At 32.2% G+C, this 24,160-nt stretch overlaps 3 protein-coding genes across 13 annotated transcripts in view; 2 read left to right on the top strand and 1 right to left on the bottom strand.

The window, feature by feature from the left end:
- Positions 1–5,677: 5,677 nt before the first annotated feature.
- LOC101900016 (glutathione S-transferase 1) lies at positions 5,678–8,867 on the top strand. The gene is made up of 5 exons (XM_005179451.4): positions 5,678–5,904; positions 5,963–6,011; positions 6,154–6,215; positions 8,171–8,312; positions 8,372–8,867. Exons 1-5 carry the CDS (start codon positions 5,807–5,809, stop codon positions 8,711–8,713), a joined length of 693 nt encoding a protein of 230 aa, XP_005179508.1. The 5' UTR covers positions 5,678–5,806; the 3' UTR covers positions 8,714–8,867.
- Positions 8,868–10,540: 1,673 nt separating this feature from the next.
- LOC109611606 (glutathione S-transferase 1) lies at positions 10,541–15,379 on the top strand. Its single transcript, XM_005179452.4, has 5 exons — positions 10,541–10,797; positions 10,875–10,923; positions 11,037–11,098; positions 14,683–14,824; positions 14,883–15,379. The coding sequence occupies exons 1-5, from the start codon at positions 10,700–10,702 to the stop codon at positions 15,216–15,218; spliced, it is 687 nt and encodes a 228-aa protein (XP_005179509.1). The 5' UTR covers positions 10,541–10,699; the 3' UTR covers positions 15,219–15,379.
- Positions 15,380–19,494: 4,115 nt separating this feature from the next.
- The window catches only part of LOC101900188 (DENN domain-containing protein 1A), a 54,323-nt gene continuing 49,657 nt past the window's right edge, over positions 19,495–24,160 (bottom strand). For 8 of the 11 annotated variants that reach the window (XM_059120121.1, XM_059120120.1, XM_059120119.1 and 5 more), the window contains one exon: positions 19,495–20,403. In XM_059120121.1, the coding sequence (XP_058976104.1) occupies positions 19,693–20,403 (711 nt within the window). In that variant the 3' untranslated portion in view covers positions 19,495–19,692. The remainder of the gene's footprint in view (positions 20,404–24,160) is intronic. The other 3 variants (XM_059120127.1, XM_059120122.1, XM_059120125.1) reach the window with 1 other exon arrangement.

The following is a 24,160-nucleotide window of genomic DNA, read 5'->3' on the forward strand; positions in this document are numbered from 1 at the left end:
ACAGCAGTCTGAAGTTGGTTGAAGTTTTTTCATTTCACCATGTAGAGCTGGAAATTTGGTAAGTGGTAGTAAATTTGGTATTGGATGAAGAAATAGAGATGGAATCCTCAAATTTGATATTCAGATCTCTGTTGGTACCTGAAGATGGTATATGGAGGTGGTTTTGGAAATAAGTGTTATAATTTTACGAAAAGTACTTAAAAGTACTAGATGTGGTATTTGGTGTAGGAGTAGAGCTTAAATCCTGAAATTTGGTATCTGTGTACTATATTGGGTATTGGGTGAAATTATAGATATTAAATTCTGAAATTTGAAATTTAGATAACTGTTGGTATTTGAAGTTGGCCTTTGTTCGAAAAGTACTAAATTGGTCTAAATTTGTTATAGGGTGAAGAGATAAAACTGAAACAATGAAATATTTTATTACGATAACTGTTGATGTCCATGATTGAGATATTAAGGTGGTTTTGGAAATAACTGTACAAAAAATATCTAATAGTACTAATTTTGGGTCACTATTGGTGTCTAGGATGAAGAGATGTAGATGTGCAACGGTTTTAATAATACCCTCCTCGGTAAGCTTCAAAATTAAGGAGTTTAAAGACGTTTTGGTGTAAAAGATAAAAATATTGCAATAAGGACAAAGGAAAAACTTGAATAATATATAAAGTCTGAAAATTTAGTACAATGTATGAAATTTTGAATCGTAGATTGGATAAATAACACTTTGGAGCATCAAACTTATAATACACATTTTTCAAAAAATATTTTTTTATGACCTTCAGAGCAACAATCGTAGATTTAAAAAGAATATCATTTTAGTCCATAGATGCCCAGTAGTGGCTGATTTCAGCAATTTCAACTCACACGTATTCTTACGCTCTTTTGTTTGATCGCCAATCAACCAATAGGAAAGCAGAAATATAAGTGGGAGAGACAAGCTACACAGGCAGAAGTTCTGTGTAATATTTACATTTAATCGAATGCTTTTGATGATATGTTATATATGTTATAAGACATTTAAAAAAATTAGAAATATAATTTAAAAAAAAAAACATTTTTAAACTGTTCATAAAGACATGAATTGTTTGCAGGGGGAAGAAGAAAATACTAAAATAAATGCATTTATCAAGAGTATTACTAAAATATGTACATTCATTAATTTTATATTTCCCAGAAAAAGAAAAAAATGACGACACCCGCCACACATGTGCTTTCGTCGCTATCTTGTTGACGACTAAATAAAATGAATAGAAAAATCTTTTCTTCCAGTGTTATTTCGTCGCTCTCACCAATACTATTACATTGGGCATCTATGTTTTAGTCCATAGATGCCCAATGTAATAGTATTGGTGAGAGCGACGAAATAACACTGGAAGAAAAGATTTTTCTATTCATTTTATTTAGTCGTCAACAAGATAGCGACGAAAGCACATGTGTGGCGGGTGTCGTCATTTTTTTCTTTTTCTGGGAAATATAAAACTAATGAATGTACATATTTTAGTAATACTCTTGATTGTAATGGCGCTTGCACCAACTCGTCATCTAGATATTGTTATTTTTTTTTTTTTTGTATCTATACATCCTTCAAATTCACACTTGTAACGGATAGTAAATTAGCGACCTCTGTTGTTCATTTTATAAATAAATAGAAACATTCCTTTTTCCCCTCGGCTTAGTACTACATTCGTCATTCATTGGGTTTGCCACATTCTTGGAAGAGTAGCGCTAACTATGGTCATCACCGAGACTTCGTGAAATGACCAGAGATAAACCTCTTCCTTTTCGTCATTTACAAAGCAATTGGTCAACATCTTTCACTGCCGCAGAGTCAAGAAAAATCAAAAATTTGTTTCATAGTGAAGCCATTTTGTTTGCCTATTTGTAATTTTTTTTTCTTCAATTTACAAAATTTTTGTAAGTATTTCAAATATTTTTTATCTTCGAATTCGTAAAGAAATATGTACAGGAGATATAATTTCTCTAATTTAGGTATATTGGATTTTTTTCAATAAAACTTTGCCGAAGAACCTGAAAGGTGCATTACCACACGAGCTTTTCAATCTCTTCATGTTGATTGGAGTATAATCTCAGTTGTTAGGTAACAATTAACCCTTCTCAATGTCTGACATAATTTCTCTTTAAAGTAATGATTTTTGCTAGATTGCATTACTGCTGATTAACACATGAGAACAACTATCAAAAGCTCGCTGTGTTTGATTGAAACCAAAGCAAACGATGGGGGCTTGGCATTCATAACCCAGTCACACATATTCTGTTTGTCAAACCATCATAGACACGTTGCCGAGAAAACATTTGCCGAAGACAACAGAAAAGAGGCAATTAAAGGTTATAAGTGCACGATTCCGACAAAAATCTGATTATTATTTTAACAAGTGCTTGTTTGAGGTAAACTCTTGTGGAATTTTGTTTAAGTGGCCACCAATCGAATAACCTCCAGACTCCAGTGCAGTGTTTTACGGTATTGTACCCATATTTTGGGGTTTGCAGCCAATTGTGAGTTATTACGAATAGTTCCAAAGTGAAAACTCCATAATTAAAAAAAAAACTCCATAATTAAAATACGATTTGCCAAGTAACTTAAATTTTGCCCAAAAATCTTGCTTTAAATTTATAATCTTAGTTGTAAGTAAGTGCTAAAACTTTATTTCTTATATTGTAATTGATTTTCTTTTCGTGGTTTGTTTCTTTAAATGAAGTAGTATTTATAAGAATTGATGCATAGAGCAAACCAGAAAAAAACCAGTCTGTCGTATCGCTTGCATTGGGCATAACAAAATCATCACCAAACAAACAATCAACGTTACATACAAACTGTTTAGGAACTGCACTTAATGATCATAATAATTTTGCTCAAACATACTGTTAGAATTTGTTTGATGATGATTCTGTTAAGAGCTCCTGTTCAATGTCTCTGTTAAGCTGTTTTAACATTTTCGATACAAATAACAGACTTGTATATGAGAGAAATGTTGCTGTACCAGATCTTTGCAACATTTCTGTCTCTTGAATGGCTATATTAAACTCTCTTAAAATTTCTCGCAGATAAAATCACTCAAAATAGTTGTCATCATCTCTTATGTATCATCATTGCTGAATTATCATATGTATGCAGTCATTATAAATACAACTCTTAAATTCTACTCTTGAGCAGTCTGTCCACCCACCGAAAGTACTTTCGACGAGGGATCACAGCAGCGTACAACGTAAGTCATCGAACTCATTTTTTTTCTTTTGTTTCTTTTTATCTGATTTTCACATATGTTATGATAGAAAAGAGTAACAAACTGGTGATCAAAATATTTTTATCTGTTCGGCTCAGTTGCTAATATTCGATTTGATAGGGAATTCCATTGAGTAATTATTTATTTATAAAAAACTTGTAAATATAAGTAAACAATATTTAATGGTCATACAAGTGTGAGAAAATGTCAACGTGAATCAAAAAGGGCATAGCTATAAAAAAAATATATTTTTTTTTTTTGCAGCAACATGTTGAACAGATATGTAGTCTCCAGTTTGATATTCTTTTCTGTAGTTCTATGAGATGATCCAACTAAGGAAGTATTTAACATTCTGCCTTAACATGAATTCATATGCAAGATCTGTAAATTTACCATTATTTTCTACCGAGCTAAATAACTTATTTTCGATTTATTTTGCATTTACACAATTTTAAAATAAAGCTCGAAGTTTTCTTCTTTATTATTCAAGAGGATATAAAAGCACAATCCTTACCTATCTCATTTCTTTAAATCAAATGTTACTTTAATTTAATTTTAAGAATATTTAGGATTAAATATCATCTACATGTTTTTATTTGAATTTTTTAGGTTTAATCTAATTTTAAGAGAAAATGTTAGCTACTTTTGAATTATTGCTAAATAAAAAGAATATGTATTCAACGTAAGTTGACAAAAGGTCTGTTTAGTTGCATATCAATGTAGGTGGCTTGTTATGATATAGTAGGGGTTGCAATAATAGCATTAATTTCATTTTGATTTCAACATGTTGCAACCAGGTTGGGTGGGTTTTCTGGCAACACAACATCTCGTTGCTGAAAGTCTTTTGAATCTTTTTTACAACTCTCTCAGTTTCCTCTGTTAATTTCTTCCCCTTTTCTCTACTTTCCGTTTCCTACTCAGTTAATTAAACAATCTCTCGTTTCCTGCTATGTTTTTAATTATAAGTGTAAATAAAAAAAAAATGCACGTATATTTTATATTGAACAGTAGCCAAGTGGCAAGGGGAACGTTGAAGGTTATCGAACCCCCCCACCGACGAGTAATAAGGCTGGATCCGTGCGTGCATCCTCTCATACGATCTCCCAAATAACATCTGCCACATTTCAACCTGTTATATGCTACATGATAAATGCATTTATTTTAGTATTTTCTTCTTCCCCCTGCAAACAATTCATGTCTTTATGAACAGTTTAAAAATGTTTTTTTTTTTTTAAATTATATTTCTAATTTTTTTAAATGTCTTATAACATATATAACATATCATCAAAAGCATTCGATTAAATGTAAATATTACACAGAACTTCTGCCTGTGTAGCTTGTCTCTCCCACTTATATTTCTGCTTTCCTATTGGTTGATTGGCGATCAAACAAAAGAGCGTAAGAATACGTGTGAGTTGAAATTGCTGAAATCAGCCACTACTGGGCATCTATGTTTTAGTCCAAAGATTGGTATACGAATGATAAGGATTTTTTTAGGAATGTTTTTGCTTTTTTCAAGGAAAAAAAATCTAAGATTTGGTCTCTGAAAAAATATTCTTTAAAATATTCACCATAATTGGTCTGCTGGACCTTAAAAAAAATATTCTTTAAAAAGTCCACGATTATTGTTCATTTGGTCCTTAAAGAAATATTCCTTAAGAATCCGCGGTTTATGATCCGCTGATCCTTGAAAAATATTCTTTGACAAATCCATGATCATCGGTATTTTGGATCTTGAAAAAATAGTCTTTAAAAAAACAACGGTCATTGGTCTATAGGTCCTTCAAAAATATTCTTTAAGAAATCCACCATTATTGTTCCCATCGTCCTTGAAAAATATTTTTTACGAAATACACGACTATTGTTTCTTTGGTCCTTGAAAAAATATTACTAAAAAAATTAATGATTATTGGTCCGCTGGTACTTTAAAAAATATTTTTTTTTAATCGTCGATTATTGTTCAGCAAATAAAGGAAAAATATTCTTTAAAAAATCAACAAAAATTTAAAAAAAATATTTAAAAAACTCCATCCGATGGTTCTACTAGACCTCGTTAAGTATACATTAAAAATTACCAATAGTTCCTGGAAAAATATAATTTAAAAAATCTGGGATTACACATTGTATAATAACCGTTAAAAATAATCTATAGAAATTAAATGAACTACATTTGTTGTTGTTGCTTCTTTTATTAATGGGGGGCTACGTCACTTTTAATGGGGCTATACCAACAGGACCATACACCAGTTCGTATGAGCAAAGCAATTCTCCACTATCTGTTAAGAATTTAAGCCGCACCACATACCACTGTCCATAGCGAATAGTGAGTAGTCCAAAGCCAAATAAATCCAGGAGAGAGAATTCCAAATACAAATGAATACAAAGAGGTTTCCAGCAAAAAGTCTCTCCTACAGAAGTCATCAAGCGTTGGCATTTTGTTGGCGCTTCAGTTGCATTTGGACAGCCAGAGTTTTCAGAACATTTGTCGGTTCGGTTGAACGTTCCATTCTTTTAACAACAACTCCAAGATTCGTCATAATTATAACAAAATTCAAACAGCCATGAGTAACAAACCAACTTTGTACTACGCATTGTTTAGTCCACCGTCACGAGCCTGCATGATAACAGCCAAACTGATTGGCCTGGATTTGGATTTGAAGTAAGGCAATTCCAAGAAACATATGCAATTATCGTCGCTATATATATTTATATTTCAGGTTGGTTGATTTCTCAAAAAAACAACAATTGAGCGAGGAATTTTTAAAGGTAAGCACGTACGTGTAGCTGGATCCCAGCCTGATTTCCCAATTATTTTCTATGCGGAAGACGAAAAACAGTCACAAAAACAATTGTTGCATTTCTTCATGTTTACATTTCGTTTTTTTTTTTTTTTTTTTTTGTTTTGCAGTTAAATCCTCAACATCAGATACCGGTTTTTGTGGATTCGGATGGTGAGGTCTATATTGACAGGTGAGTGAGAGAAAGAGTGAGTGTGAGAATATGTGCGTCATCAAGAACATATGTTAGGGAATCGCCAGCGTATTTTTGTTTGGGCGAGAGTACTAAAGTGGGAGAGTAAGAGCGCAAGAGTGTCGAATGCAAAATGATAACAATACACCAAAAGAAAAAAGTGTTTTTAATTAAAATAATCACAGAGGCAATGATTTGCAGGAATTTAAAGAAAAAATCAGAATTATTGGTCAAACTTCGCCATAGAAATGTCTACAAAAATATAATTTTCTGTGCATTCGTTAGAAAATTTTCGGTAATGGCTCCACGATTATTAATCCGGAGGGCTTTCAAAAAAACATTCAAAATTGCTAAGAAAGCCCTTAAAAAATATTTGCCAAAAAAAATAAAAGTTAATTGACGCCGAAAGCCCTTGATTTTTTTTAACAAACGTAGGAATAAACTCGTCGAACTAATAGAGAAAATCTACAACGACATACGATCAGCTATATATAATGGAAAGGAAATCTCAGAATATTTTGAAACTATGAAGGGGGGTAGAACAGGGGTGTCTTTTATTATCATTATTTGTTAAGCTCTACATTAACAATCTGCATGATTATATAGAAAGTGGGTTATCCTAGCAGATGATATAAGAACCCTCCAAAAGCAAGTATAAGCAATCTGGAAATATATATTGCAAATTGTGGAGCTTAGAAGTAAATTTAAGTAAATCGGAAATACATCTGTAATATACAGAGAAAACGCTGTTTCGATCGCTTACAACAGACTTCCACATCAATTATCAGATATTATAGTGTGTAGGAATACATTGGAGCCAATCAAAGTTCTACTTAGTTAATTGGAAGAGTTTTTCTAAAAATTAACTTGACCCACAAAACGCCGACTACGTGAGGAAATACTCTGAAGACTCTTTATCTAAAAGAAAAGTACAACATTGCCAAGTTCATGGATATTTAAAACACGCAGTGGAATGATCCCTCTTTGGGACATAGATTTGATTACAATGACATGAATAAAGAATGACAGCTATGTAATTGACAAGAGATGTAAACCTAACAACACTTCCTGGCAACGTGATCAAAGTACTTGATGGCGAATAAGAAGATTGGTATAAACTTGCAATCTATGTGGAAATAACCTATAGATATACACAACTTCTATTGAATTCTTAATATTAATTTAATTCTTAAAAGAAGAATTTTATATTGTTTCTAGGGAAAGGCAGTTGGTGCTTGAAAATATTCTTTAAAAAATGCCCTATTATTGTTCAGAGAAAAATATTCATTGATAACTCCAAATTATTGCTCAAATGTATTCTTTGGTTGGTCCTTGAAAAATATTCTTTGATGATCCAAAATTATTGCTCAAATGGACCCTGAAGAAGTATTCTTCTGTTGGTCCTTGAAAACTATTCTTTAAAAAGCCAACGATTATTGTTTCTTTGGCCCTTCAAAAAAAATCTTTAAAAATCCATCCGATTATTGATCTGTTAATCCTTGAAACAATATTCTTCCTGGCCCTTGAAAAATATTCTTAAAAAATCCACGATTATTGATCTGTTGGTCCTTAAAATAATATTCTTCCTGGTTCTTGAAAACTATTCTTTAAAAAATCCACGATTATTGGTCTGTTGGTCCTTAGAAAATATTCTTTAAAAAATCCACGATTATTGGTCTGTTGGTCCTTGAGAAAATATTCTTTAAAAAATCCACGATTATTGGTCTGTTGGTCCTTGAGAAAAAAATTCTTTAAAAATTGACGATTATTGGTCTGTTTGTCCCTAATTAGTTATCCATATTAGTAGGAATATTTTGGTCCTTAAAAAATATTCCTGGTTAATTGCTCCTTGAAAAATATTTTTTGAAAACATAAAAGATTATTGGTCCCTTTATTTTTTTATTTTATTTTATTTTTTTATTATTATTATTTTTTTTTTTTTTTTTGTATTTTAGTCACGCCATTATGTGTTTTATGGTTGGCAAATATGCCAAGAATGATAAACTCTATCCCAAAGACCTGAAGACACGGGCCCATGTTGATCATCTGCTTCATTTTGAGAATGGCATTCTATTCCAAGTAGTTATAGATATTGCGGTAAGTATAAAAGGAAATAAAGGCTAAATGTTCGAATCTAAAAATTGGGATATTTTTAGGCCCGCAACTTTTATGGTGGCGAAGGCGAATTCAATCCAAAGACCCTTAAACTTTGTGAAAATGCCTATAGTTTCTTGGAAGCCTTTCTCCAAAAGGGAAAATATGTGGTTGGTAATGAAATGACAGTAGCCGATGTTTCGATTAATACCACACTGGTGACCTTGAATTTGTTGCTGCCGGTCAGCGCTGAAAAATATCCTTTGACTGTGGCCTGGATGGAGCGTATGAAAACGTTGCCCGTTTATGACGAAGTAAACATAAAGGGTGCTGAGATTTTGAGTACACGCGTCAAGGGAGCCATGAGCGCCGCCCGTGAAACTGCCGCTGCTGCTGGAAAATGAAAAGAGGAAGACAATTTGAGACCATCTTCTTGATGTATATGTGTGTTTCATGTAGGTTTAATTTAAAATGAAAACTAAATGTACTTACATTTGTTGAAATTACTTATAACGATGTTCCTAGAATAAAAATATTAAAATAAATAAAAGACAGTAATTGTAAATTTTTTAAAGAATATTTTCAAGGATAATTTCAGCAATCGAGGAATTTTAAAGAATATTTTTTAAGGACCAGGGAACAATAACCGTGGATTTTTAATAATTTTTTTTTCTAAGAACTAATGTAAAATGATCGTGGATTTTTTAAAGAATAATTTTCAAGGACCACTGTAGCGTGGATTTTTTAAGAATTTTTACAAGCATTAAAGGAACTCTTATCGTAGATTCATTAAAGAATATTTTCAAGGATTAAAAGAACTCTTATCATGGATTTTTTAAAGAATATTTTCTCAAGGATTATCAGACCAATAATCGAGAATTTTTTAAATAATAATTTTCAAGGACCAATAATTGTGGATTTTTAAAGAATATTTTTCAAGGATTAAAAGAAGGATTTTTAAAGAATATTTTCTCAAGGACCAACAGACCAATAATCGTGGATTTTTTAAAGAATATTTTCTCAAGGACCAACAGACCAATAATCGTGGATTTTTTAAAGAATATTTTCTCAAGGACCAACAGACCAATAATCGTGGATTTTTTAAAGAATATTTTCTGAAGGACCAACAGACCAATAATCGTGGATTTTTTTAAAGAATATTTTCTCAAGGACCAACAGTCCAATAATCGTGGATTTTTTAAAGAATATTTTCTCAAGGACCAACAGACCAATAATCGTAGATTTTTTAAAGAATATTTTCTCAAGGACCAACAGACCAATAATCGTGGATTTTTTTAAGAATATGTTCTCAAGGACCAACAGACCAATAATCGTGGATTTTTTTAAGAATATTTTCTCAAGGACCAACAGACTAATAATCGTGGACTTTTTTAAAGAATATTTTCTCAAGGACCAATAGACCAATAATCGTGGATTTTTTTAAGAATATTTTCTCAAGGACCAACAGACCAATAATCGTGTATTTTTTTAAAGAATATTTTCTCAAGGACCAACAGACCAATAATCGTGGATTTTTTTAAGAATATTTTCTCAAGGACCAACAGACTAATAATCGTGGATTTTTTTAAGAATATGTTCTCCAGGACCAACAGAATAATAATCGTGGATTTTTTTAAAGAATATTTTCTCAAGGACCAACAGACCAATAATCGTGGATTTTTTTAAGAATATTTTCTCAAGGACCAACAGACTAATAATCGTGGATTTTTTTTAAGAATATTTTCTCAAGGACCAACAGACCAATAATCGTGGATTTTTTGAAGAATATATTCAAGGAACAAAGGAATTAATCGTGGATTTTTAAAAAATATTTTTCAAGGATTAAAGGAATTAATCGTGGATTTTTTAAAAACACTAATCGTAGATTTTTTAAAATTAATTTTCAAGGATTAAAGGAACACTTATCGTAGATTTTTTAAAAATATTTTCTCAGGGACCAACAGACCAATAATTGTGGATTTTTAAAGAATATTTTTATGAATGAATGAAACACTAGGTCTGGGCATTAATCGAGGATTGTTCAATGAATATTTTCCGAATACACTGATTCATATAAGAATAAGTGAACCATGAAAAGAAAGAGTTTCATGAAAATTAAGAGACATTATAAAATACTCTCTCCCTCTTTCTCTCTTATAAAACATCATGTAGTCACTATTTAGTAGTGGCACTCAGACCCCTTCAAGAGCCACCACATTTTGTTGACGCTTTCAGTTGCCTTTGGACAGCCACAGTTCTCAGAACATTCGTGTTTCGGTAGATAAAAAGCAAACGAAAAACATTTCGCATTTGTTTGAAACAAAAATAACAACAAGAATAAGTAAAGAATTCATTAGCATTTAAACAAGAAAAAAACCCAAGCAACAGCCATGAGCAACAAACCAACTTTGTACTACGCTCTGTTTAGTCCTCCGGCCAGGGCATGCATGATAACAGCCAAGTTGATTGGCCTGGATTTGGATTTGAAGTAAGGAAATGCAGTTTCGCAAAACAAAAATAATTATATAATTATAGCCCCCTACACATATAATATATGTATTTCAGATTTGTTGATTTCTCACAAAAAGAACATTTGAGCGAAGAATTTCTAAAGGTAAGTACGTCGATGGGTCTCAGACCGTCACTGCCGAATAAGTTTTTTTGCGAAAGGGGCGAAAACCTCAAAAACATATTGCATTTCTTCATGTTTACATTTTTTTTTTGCAGTTAAACCCCCAACATCAGATACCGGTTTTTGTGGATTCGGATGGTGAAGTCTATATTGACAGGTGAGTGAGTGTGCGAATGCGTCAGTAAGAACATATGTTAGGGCAATTGCCAGCGCATTTTTGTTTGAGCGGGAGCAAAAACGTGGGAGAGCAGTGCAAAAGTATCGAATGCAGAAATAATAACAATACACCCAGAGAAAAATGCGTGTTGAAATAAATTTGAACAAAACGTATAATTCATCCGAGTCCACCTCTTCGTAGCCTCCACCATGTGAAAACATAAATTATATTCCAATTGGTTGTCATAAAAATCTATAAAAATTGGAGATAACATCAATACATAGTCGAAGTGTGACTATAGTGAATATTTTTGCCCGATATTTACGTTCGTTTACCAAACCCAAGAGTTGAGAGATGTGACTGAGACCTTCAAAATACCAATAATTTGGGGAATACCTTTATAGGAGGCCATTTCAAAACCTGGATGGTCATTAACATTTTTTTGCGATGATGAGTGCTACCTATTTAGATTTCAAAATATTAAACTACCACCCAAATTGTGTGGAAAATGTTACCAGGAGCTTCAACACATCCAAATTACAAAATAGTACCTGAAAAAGGGAAAGGGAGACTATACTAAATGGACCTACAATGAACCTTTTACTGCAAACAGATGCTGACCAAGAAAATTTACTCTTTGAGGACTCCAAGGTTATTTTAAGGTAGAGTGGCAAATATAATATTCTATATCTATAAAAGGGGAAATTTTTTACGTTTGTTTGTTTGTAATTTATGGACTCGAAATCCGCACAATAGATTTTCTTGAAAATCTCCAAGCATACCACAACATCGCCTGAAAGTAACATGGGCTATATACATTTTTGAAATTCCACTTGGAACTGGATACATAACATCAGAGTCGGAGATAGCTCCAAAAAAAATAGTTCTTATATGGACATATTTATTGACCGGTTATAGATACAATCTTCACATTTGGAATGTGTAACGGAACTTGGAACAAAAATAAATTTGCTAAATTCTATTGAAATAGGCTCAGATTTGTGTATCCCATATATATTTTCGGCCGATTTAATGTATTTCAATGAAATTTGGAGTGTGTGATGGAATTCGTCTAAAACATTTGTTTGCAAAATTATATTCAAATCGGTACAGATTTGAATATAGCTGCCATATAAAATTTCGTCCGATTTCATGTATTTGATTCACCAATCACGCACATACAGGGTGAGATAAAAAAAACTGCACTAAAGTCAAAAGCCATAATTTTTACATTTTTTTGTTTTAAATTTTATTGAACGAAAGCAAAAAATTTCGGAAATAGTATCAAATTTTAGAATAAGTTTAGATTTGTTCGAATTGGTCACCTTTGGCATGAATTATCGCCTTCAAACGGCCAATGAAACCGTCACACGCTGCCCGAATGTTGCTATGCGGTATTTTGACCCATTCCCGGCGAATCGCTTGCTTGAGGTGATCGACACTTTGGTATTTTTTAGTGCCAACTTTGCTATCCAAAATACTCCAGACACAATAGTCTGACCAATTGGTATCCGGAAATTTTGGTGGTCATTGTGCGTTGTAAATGAAGCGAGAAACCTCATTTTGTAACCATTCTTGAGTGGCGCGTGCTGAGTGCGATGGTGATGGTGATGAGTCCTGTTGGAAAGTCCAAGGTCTGCGGCCAAAATGTTTGCATGCCCAAGGCTTTAATTCACCCTCCAGAATATTTTCGCGATAATATTCGGCATTTATTCTGATGCCACGGTCGATTAATACGAACGGAGAGCAACCATCGCCTGTTATGGCGGCCCACACTACCACCATGGCCGGCGCTTGAGTTCTGATGGCCAATCCAAGGTGCACATTTTCAGCTGACCTCTATGGCGAGTAAACACGATCATTTTGTTTGTTTACAAACTGCTGGACAACGAATGTTTTCTCATCGGAGAAAACCAAATTCGGCAGTTCACCACTTTCGGCCAAGCGAAGCTCTTTTGAGTCTATTTTTCATTCTGTTGCAGTGTAAGTTCTTGCACTTCTTGGAATTTCAATGGGTTTACCCCGATCAATTTTTCAATATTTACCGAATGGAATATTGCGATGTGTTCAGCTCACGAGTCATTTTTTCGGTTACTGCGACGCGGGTTTCGATCAAGTCGCTTCTTCACTTTTCGAACCATTTCTGCTGATGTTGCTGTTTTCTTCGGTCCATTTTCTTGACGTCGGGCTACGCTACCAGTTTCACGGTAACAAGCGATGGTACGAGACACAAAAGATATATTCACATTTAAATGCTGGAGTGCTCTAACGATAGCCACTTGTGGTTTTCCAGCCAAATATAAAGAAATCACACTATAACGCTTGAATTCCACCACAAATAACTTTTTTTCTGGAAAATTCTCACCAAAACTTTTTTGTACGCTTGTAAACAATATAATGAGCTGGCACTGGAATAATTTTAAAAGATGTCGGACGAGTGGCTTAGAAATGTCAGCAGCCACCTCTCACCCTATATCTCTAATTTCAATGAAAGTTTCCACTTATATAGCTATAGAATTTGACCGTACTTAAAAAATTAGTCTGTAAGTCCTTAAAAAATATCCTTCAAAAATCCTGGACTGTTGCTCAATTGGTCCTTGATAAATAATTCTATAAAAATCATCGATAATTGGTCTGTTGGTCCTTGAAAACTATTCTTTAAATAATCTACTATTATTAGAAAATAGTCCTTCCCTAACAATTCTTTAAAAAATCTTCTACTTTTTTCATTAAAAAATCTACGAATATTTATCTTAAAAATGTTCTTTAAAAATCACTTTTATTGGTCTGTTGGTTCTTGAAAGATATTTTCAAAAAAATTTACGTTTATTCGTCTGTTGTTCCTAAAACAAATATTCTTAAAAAAATACCAATCTTTGGTTTCCTTGAAAAATATTCTTTAAAACAGTCTCGATTTGACTTGTTTATTAAAAATCTACGATCATTGGTCTAAAAGTCCTTAAAAATATTTCATTGTTCCTTGAAAAAAACCTTCTTCAAAAAGTCCACAATTTTTCGTCCTTGAACAAAATCCTTTAAAATATTTACTATTATTGGTCTGTTGATCCTTGAAAAATATAGTTTTAAAAACTTTATGGTTATTGAGCTTAAAGTCCTTAGAAATTATTATTAAAAAAACATACAATTGTTGATCAAAGACCTCAAGAAAATTAGTTTTTAAAAAATCCGGGGTTGTTTTTCTGTTGGTATTCAAAAAATTCCTCAACAAGTCCAGAATTATTAGATTAGGTTCTGGTCCTTGAAATAAGTGTTTTATTTTTTTTAATTCACATTAATAGCTCTCTTGGTCCTTGAAAAATATACTTTAAAATAACTACGACTATCCTCGAAAAATATTTTTTAAAAGATCGACGAATATTGATTTTTTGGTCCTTAAAGTATTCTTTAAAAATTTACAATTATAGCTCTCTGGGTCCTTTAAAAATCACTTTTACTGATCTCTTGGTTCTTAAAAAATATTTTAAAAAATGTCTACATTTAGATTTAGATATATATCGCAAATATAATTTCAACGGATTTAATTTTTAATTTTTTAACCTCAATCACTTTTCTCAATTTTATAGCCACGCCATTATTTGTTTTATGGTTGGTAAATATGGCAAGGATGATAAACTCTATCCCAAGGATTTGAAGACCCGAGCCCATGTTGATCATCGCCTGCATTATGAGAATGGTGTTCTGTTCCAAGTTATTAAAGATATTGTGGTAAGTATAACAGGATTGAAATCAAAGCGTATACAATTTAAATAAAATCTCATTTCAGGCCCGCAACATATACGGTGGCGAGGGTGATTTCAACCCCAAGACTATTATTCTTTGTGAAAATGCCTATAGCTTCTTGGAAGCCTTTCTCAAAAAAGGCAAATATGTGGTGGGCGATGAAATGACTGTGGCCGATGTATCGATTAATACCACTCTGGTGACTTTGAATTTGTTGCTGCCAGTCAGCGCTGAAAAATATCCTTTAACTGTTGCCTGGATGGAGAGGATGAAATCGTTGCCCGATTATGACGAAGTTAATGTGAAGGGTGCCGAAGCCTTGTGTACACGCATCAAGGGGGTTATGAGTGCCACCCGTGAAGCTGCAGCTGGAAAATGAAGAGATTGTAGAATGGAGTTTATCTTCTATATATTTGATTTTATTTAGGGTTTCCGGGATTAATTTAAATTTTGTAATTGGAAAATTAAATGTACTTAAATTTGTTGGAATTGTAGCGATGTGCCTGTGAATAAACATTTAGAGTTATGATTGTAAACCAATTTATAATTAGTTTTTATACAGTCGTTGATTGTTTTATATTTTATAAGGACTATCAGAGAGTTATAATCGCGGACTTTGAAAGCTAAAATTAACAAGGACTAACAGACAAATAATCTGGATCAATCAATGACCAACCGACTTAATCGAACATTCATAAAATACATAAAATTAAATTATACTTTTCCCCAAAGAACAACAGGGTTACCTGAATATTTTTTCAAGGACTATCGGACTTATTCTCGTATACTTTTTTAATGAACATTTTTTAAAGACTTTCGATCGTAATCATCGTTTTTTTTAAATAATAAATTTTTAAGTTTTTAAATTTACATTTTTTAGTGACTATCTATAATTGAGGATTTTCTAATGTTTACTTTTAGGGTCCCATCTGACCAATATTTATCAATTTTTTTGAGATTTTTAATAGTTTTCATGGATTAGACCACTAATCATGTTTTTTTAAGGACCAATAATCTTGGAATCTCAAAGAATATTTTTCAAGGATCAGCAGAACAATAATTGTAGTTACTTTAAAGAAGATTATTCAAGGGCCAAGGGAACAGTAATTGAGCTTTTTATAAATTTTTTTTTCAGGGACCAGCAGAACAATAATTATGGACATTTTAAAGATTATTTTTCAAGGACCGACAGAACAATAGTCGTGGATTTTTTAAAAATATTTTTCAACGACCAGCGGAACAATAATTGTGGATATTTTAGAGAAAAATATTCAAGGAACAAAAAACAGTAATTGTGGATTTTTTAAAAAATATTTTTTACGGACCCACAGAGCAATAGTCGTGGATTTTTTAAAGAATATTTTTCAAGGACCAGCAGGACAATAATTGTGGATATTTTAAAGAAGACTTTCAAGGACCAAGGAAACATTAAGTTATTTTTAAAGAATATTTTCAAGGACCATGGAAACAGTAATCGTGGATTTTTTTTAATTTCAAAAACCTATAATCGATTTTAAAATAATATTTTTTCAGCTCCAAAAGGAAAAATAAAATTGTAGAATTTTTAAAGAATATTTTTTCACAGACCAATAATCGTGGAATATTTAAGGCATATTTTTCAAGAACCACTAATCATTTTAAAATAAAATTTTTCAGCTCCAAAAGAAAATGAAATCGTGGGTTTTTTAAGAATATTTTCTAAAATAAACAGACCAGTAATCGTTTATTCTTAAAGGACGTAGATTTTGAGGAATATTTTAAGGACTTTAGAAGCTATAAACATGAACTTAAAATAATATTTTTCAAAGGACAATATACCAACAATCATGAATTTTTTAAAGAATATTTTCAAGGACTAAGCAACTGTAATAATGGAATTTTAAAGAATATCTTTTTAAGGACTATCGAAACTATAATCGTGGACTTTTGAATATCTAAAATCAAAAAAGTTCTGTTATATTCTATAGCTGAAAAATAGAATAGGTCTCATTTATTCTCCGATTAAAACGGGATTTTTCACAAATCATTTGTTTGGGCCAAGCAAGAATAGGTCCATATTTAGATATAGCTCCCATATATATTTTCATCGGATTTCTAATTTATTACACTCCATATGTGTTCAAATAGAATGTATTTCGCCACATCCGACCGATTTTAGCCTAGAAGCAAGAACTTAATATTTGATGAAAATCGGTTCAGATATAGCTGTTGGTCCCATATAAGTTTTTCAATTTTTTGTGAGATTTATATAAGGAATAGTTTTCATGGGTTAATAGACCACTAATCATGGTTTTTAAGGACCATTTTCAAGGACCAGCAGCACAATTATTGCGGATTTTTTAAGGAACAAGAATTGTGGATATTTTAAAGAACATTTTTCAAGGACCAAGGAACAGTAATTGTGGATTTTTTAAAGAAGATTTTTAACGGACCAACAGAACAATAATTGTGGATTTTTTAAAGAATATTTTTCAAGGACCAGCAGGACAATAATTGTGGATATTTTGAAGAAGATTTTCAAGGACGAAGGGAACAGTAAGTTTTTCTTAAAGAAGATTTTTCAAGGACCATGGAAACATTAATCGTGGATTTTCGGATACAGCCTAGAAATACCTCTTTCAAATTTTATCAAGATTGATTTAGATCCCATATATATCTTTATCCGATTTCAGGTTTATTGAGCGTCAAATGGTTTATACGAAATTCAGCCTGGAATAAAGTGTGCCAAAGTGAAAATCGGTTCAGATATATCTTCCATAAATTTTTTCAATCCCAAATGGATTTTGCCACATACGACTGAAGCAAGAACATCAGATTCGGTTAAAATCTGTCCAGATATAGCTATGACTCCTGATTTTATGTTTATGTCCCTCACATTCGCAATATGCACTCCAAAAGATATTTGGTATCAGATATCTCATACAGCTCTGTTCGGATTTGGATATAACTTCCATAATTATCGTCACCGGGTTCCACGGTTTTTGGGCACCAAATTGGATGAATTTTTGAGCATTCAACCGAATTTTTTTCATTTGGTGAAATTCGGCTCCCATTTATCTATACCTCCGATATGTAACTTTTTTATATAATCATGAACTCTATATGTGTGTCTCCGCCCAATTTGGTGGAAATTTTAATACCCTCCACCATGGAAAGGAGGGTATATTAACTTTGTCATTCCGTTTGTAACATCCTTAAATATTCGTCGTAGACCCCATAAAGTATATATATTCATAATCAGCATAAAATTCTAAGTCGATTTAACGATGTCCGTCTGTCTGTCTGTCTGAAATCACGATACAGCCCACATTATTTGACGTAGAGCGCCAAAATTTAGCAGAGCAATTTGTATTGTGTCTAGGATAGTTGGTATTGAAAATGAGATATATCGGTCCACGTTCTGGTATAGTCCCCATATAACGGTTCCTCCCGATATTCGGTATTTTGATGACTGATGCCACATTTTTTTCACGGATTTGTCTGAAAATTGCTATTTGTAGGTCATAACTGGTCCCTGTGCGTGTGGCAAAACATTGCATGTATAGATCCACGTTTTGATATAGCCCCCATATAAAGGTACCTCCCGATATTCGGTATTTTAATATTTTTTTTGCTACATTTTTTCACGGATTTGTCTAAAAATTGGTATTTGTTGGTCATAATGGGTTCCAGCTCCGGTGGCGAAACATTGCATGTATGGGTCCATGATTTGGTATAGCCCCCATATAACGGTACCTCCTGATATTTGGCATTTAAATGGTTTTTACCACATTTCTTCTAATGTTTCCTTTACCCTAAAGTGGAGGGTATTAAAAGTTTGGCCCGGCCGAACTTAATGTTTTTTTACTTGTTATTAATTCTCTCTGATTCCAAATTATAACCGCCCTAAGGTCATAGTATGCATTCAAAGAAGTTCATAGTTGGTGTGATCTACTTCACATAAATTCCCAATATACACGCTTATTTGTTATGGGTAGCTCTACTAAATATACATAGTGGTGGTAGGATAAGATATAGTCGGTCCCGCACGATTTTTGGCCTCTCCCTTCTAGTTACCTTACCTCTTTTCCCCTGCATGATTTCATAACACATCTCATTTTTATATTTTTAAAAATAATTTATTGTGGATTTTTTCTTTGTAATATTTCGAAATACGTCTTTTTTTCGTCTTCTTCCTGTGGTTATTGTTTAAATTTTCACATGAGAGTGTGTGTGTGTGTGTTTGTGTATATTCTGTATAATATTCTATATAGTTAATATAATTATTTACTTAATGATCATTGGGAATTAACTTAGCTTTGTGATTTGATCAAAAATGAAATACAAACAACGAAAAAGAAAAAAATTCTATTGGATCAAAACACGCATACACGCTCGCAATTACAATGTATATATAAAAAGCCATATGATATAATAAAAATAGTTTAGTTTCATTTTCGATTTGTTGGATATTTGTTTGTTTGTTTGGTTGGTTTTTTGTACAACTATACATAGATACATTCATTTAATAATTACATTATGAGTAACACTAGAATTTTTAGTTGTTTTTTTTTTACTTTTAATTTTTGTAAATAATATTATCTTAAATATGTATATGCATGTGTGTCGTATTTGGGTTTTGTGTTTATTTTTTTACATTTTATAGCATTTTGTTATTTTTTTATATTTTACACAATTTTATTGAGGGTCTACAGACGGGGAAGCAGAAGCATCACACTCTCTTCTAATATTTTTCTTTTTTACATTTTTATTTGTTTCTATAAAATATTTACATTGAATATCATAGATTTATAAAAACAACAACAATTTTGGTTTTATGCTGCTGCTTTTTTTTTTGTTACTCCTCGGCCAATTCAATCAAACGTGGTCCAATTCTGCATACCCGTCGTTGTAAGGCCATTCTGCTGGGATGATGTCGTACCGGCCATGGTTGTGCCGCTGGTGCTGGTCGCTGTTACAGAAGTCGTAATTAAAGTGAATTGATCAAGACCATATTTACGTAACAATTCAAAATCTTCATCGGGCGGTGGCATGGGAGGTGGTACCGATTTGGGTAAAGGTGGTGGAATTTCGGATGGGGGTGTTGGAGGTTGTTGTTGTGGCCGCTGAAGCTGTTGATGCTGCTGCATTATGGCTCCTGGCGCCCTTGTCAGCGGAGCATGCTGTGATTGCAATGGCTGTCCCGTCACAGATGTGGCCATATGCTGGGGTGTATAAAATGTGTACAGGGGATTACTTATACTATTATTGGCCGCTGTTATAAAGGAAGCTGGCGGTGTTCTACTAGCAGTGGCTGGCAATGTTGTGGATTTATTGCGTTGACTATTCATTGCTTTGCCAAGCGTGGGCAAGGGACGAGCATTCTGATTCAGTGGATCGAAATCCTCCAAATCGAAGCTACTATTGTGACTATCGTCCAGCGATATTAGATCTTTCATGGATTCTTCGGAAGCATTGGTGGAATGAGAACCGGCATCGGTGCTCGTGTTAGCGCTAGCAACGGTGGTTGTCGTTGTGTCATTGAGGCCCAGTGTCATATGTTGGGGCTGCAGAGAACGTAGGGACTGTTAAAGAGAACCATAACAGAAAGGAGAAAGAAAAAAAGGCAGGAAAAAGAGAGAAAAGCCAAGCCAAAAGAAAAACACATGAAAAAAAAATAAAAAGAAAAATATAACAAAATGTGGTTAGTTAAAGGTTTGGTTCCATTTTTCAAAATAGCCATAAAATAAATAAGAATATTGAAAGTTTAAAAATATTTTTTGGAAAATATTTAAGACATTTTTACAAGTAATTGGAAATATTTTATTTAGTTTATAAAATTACATATATCTTTGGGTGATTACAGAAATAAAATTAGAAATATTTCATTTAATATTCAAAGGATTTCTGGATTTTTTAAATAACACGATTGGAAAATATTGTCATAACCCTTGCAATAACTGAAATTAGGTTCTATCTTTATATAAGGGCTGTATAAAAAAGGTGGATTTATGTTAATATTTTTTTGTAAACAGCGTGTACTCATATGTACTCAAAATGCCGAAATTTGATGAAACTAAAGGAAAAAATGGCCAAAACGTTAAAAATACTTAAAATCGGAGCTATCCTTACAAGGAGACTATTCCAAAAAATGGACCGATATAATCCATTTTCTGTATCAATTAATCTGGTTGTGATCAAAAGATCTCTATCAAATTTCAATTGTCTATCCTTAATATTATGAGATATATTTCAAACTATGAGAATCGCATTGTATAACGTGAAAACTTTATAAGGCCCTTAACAACATTTGGCCTAAGAATCCAAGACTCCTTTGGGGGCTTGACCTAAAAACAAATAATACCAAGTTCACTTGGCATTATTTACAACCCAGACTGGCATTTGTACAGTGAAAATATAAGACCATTTGCAGCAAATTGTGAAAAAGTGTTAAATTTATCAGAAATTAATAATGTTTACTTTAAAAAAAAAATAATGGTATTTTTTCATGGCACATAGCGACTCTCACAATGGAATTTGATGTAGAAAAATTCTTCCTTTGAAATTTTCCCCAAAAATGAAATATAAAGGGAGATTTTGGCTCTAATTGGATACCTGATAAATTAACAGTAAAAAAAGCAAACACATAATTTTCACTTTTAGTAGATTTATTTTGAATGTAATTTTCATAAAAACTATTGTAGCTAGATATAGGGTTTATTCTGAGACTAATAGTGAAATTTTCTGCAGAATATTTCTTCCGTTTTATGCTACTTTCAGGCGTCAACGAGAAACAAGTCCGAAGAAAAAATTTATCAAAACAAAAAAAGGAATCTTTTTTTTTTTTTTTTTTTTTTTTTTTTTTTTTTTTTTTTTTGGAACATTGATTTAATTATTTTTATGATACACATTGGAAATAGAGATTTCTTGTCTTTGTCTTGAAATTTGATGAAGAATATTTTTGTGTTTGACATCATGCTTTTAAAATGATTTTTTGGAGGAGATTTTTGTATGAACTCACATAAAGTACGACTTTAAGTCTAAAATGTGTTTTTAAAAGTATATGAATTCCTGACGTTAGGTAAGATTCAGACTCATGGCGTCTTCGAGGACCTATAGTAGAATTTTATCAAAAAAAATCTGTAGAATATTTTGATTTGCTACGATCCCGTTTAAAGGGATTTTTTAACCGTTATTTAAAAAAGGAACAAGAAGTCTCCTTTGTTGACTCGCTTGAGGTTTAAAAATGTCCACCAAAATAATCCTAGTATTTAGCCGGAGACACTATATATCTAAAAAGACCGGGAAATTTTCAAAAGTGTGTAAAACGGTGGAACTTGTCCCCTCAATTTACGCCATCTTTCGATGTAAACTTTCAAAACGACAATACACGAGTCTTCTTTTTTTAATCTGCTGAATTTCCTCCGTAATTCTATATAACCGATCCATAGGTCTTCAATTTAGGATTTTGAAGAATATTTTTCAAGGGCTGTTATAACACATTTGGTGAAAAATAACCGTGATATCAGATAAAGATATATATAAAAGTTATGTCCAAATCTGAACCGATTTCGATAAAATTTGGCAGAGGTATTTCTGAGCTGTATGAGAAAATATCTTTGTTTTGGAGTGCATATTACGAATGTGAGGGACCTAAACCCCAAATTGGATGAAACATTTTTATAGGAGCTATATACCTATAACTGAACCGCTTTTCAAATTTGAAGTGCTTGCTTCTGGGCTGAATTCGGTCGGATGTGCCAAAATTCAGGTAATTTGGTAACCGAAATCGGTTGAAGATATGTATGGAAGCTATATGCAAACCTGAACCGATCTCGATAAAATTGGCCAAAGATAATTCTGATCAGTATTTCATCTATTTTTACGAATATCTTTATTATACAGTAGATATTACGGTATTGGGGGTATAAACTGTTTATATGGGAGGTTCAGATATAACTGAACCTATTTTCACCAAATATGAAGTACTTACTTCTAGGCTGAATTCGGTCGGTATTACGCATATGGCGCACAATAAAATTAAAACCGGACAAAGACACACATGAGAGCTTTATCTAAATTTGGACTGATTCTCACCACTTGCAATAGGGTTCGGCCTTGGACCAAACAAATGATTTGTGGAAAATTTCATCTCAATCGTACCTAGAAAGACGGGATGGACATGCATAGATCAACTCAGACTAGCAGTCTTCAAGGACTAGCGGACAAAAATTCTTGAATTTTTTAAATATTGTTTTTTTTTTTTTTTTTTTTTTTTGAAGGATTGTCAGTCCAATAGTCCTGGATTTTTTAAAGCATACTTTTTAAATAACCTTAAAAACTTAGAGATAAACAATGTCCCGGAATGTTAAATGGAGTATTTTGAATTTTATATATACATATTTTATAACTTACAAAAATTAATCACACTTTTTAAATTTCCAATTACTTGTCAAAAATTTTTAAAATTTTAAATCAAAAAATATAATAACAATAAACATATAAAGCTAATTTGTTAGTACAATAAAGAGACATTCGAGACAAGGACACATCTGTTTTGATAGGTAGGAATGTTATTAGATCATATATCAAAACACTAATACACACTTGCAAATACTACTACGACTACTGATAGTGCTATATTCTAATCTGAAAAGGAAAGTATTGTTAGTCATTCGTTTCGGTTAATCTTTAAAAGAGAAATATCAAATATATGTGTTAATAAGGAATTCTTATTGGTTAGTTGATTTGTTTTTTGTTAAGAAAAAGAATAAATGATGCCATGTAATTAATAATGATGTCGATAGTTATGATGATGATGATTTAGATGGCCATGATGCATGATTGATGGTTTTTAGGATTAGGTAGGAGGTACAATTTACTTCATTTCAACTACGCCGAAGAGATATACAAATGTTGGTAATGGTGGACAAGTAATGTTTGGAGTGGATGATTTTAAAAACAAATAAAAATTATCTTCACAATAAGGAAAGGATAATTTATATGCTGTTGTAAAGAGTTTCTCTATTGTTTGGAAGGTTTCGTGGGAATTTGTAAATAAAGGCCAAGACTATAATAGTAATGTATATAGGACCGATAATGATGAATTTTTAATAATATTTTTCTAAATGACTATCAGACTAATAATTGAGGATTTTTATAGGAATATTTTTTAATGATTATTGGAAAAAAATCGTGAAATTCTGAAAAATACTTTTCAAGGACTTTGAGCCCAACAATTGACGATATTTTAAAAAATGTTAAGAATATTTTAAGGAAAAACAATTTCCCGAGATCTATTACACTAAGATTTTTATGCATAATTTTCAATTTTTTTAATAT

This window comes from Musca domestica, unplaced genomic scaffold, assembly GCF_030504385.1.
Source record: "Musca domestica strain aabys unplaced genomic scaffold, Musca_domestica.polishedcontigs.V.1.1 16, whole genome shotgun sequence".
NCBI lineage: Eukaryota > Metazoa > Arthropoda > Insecta > Diptera > Muscidae > Musca > Musca domestica.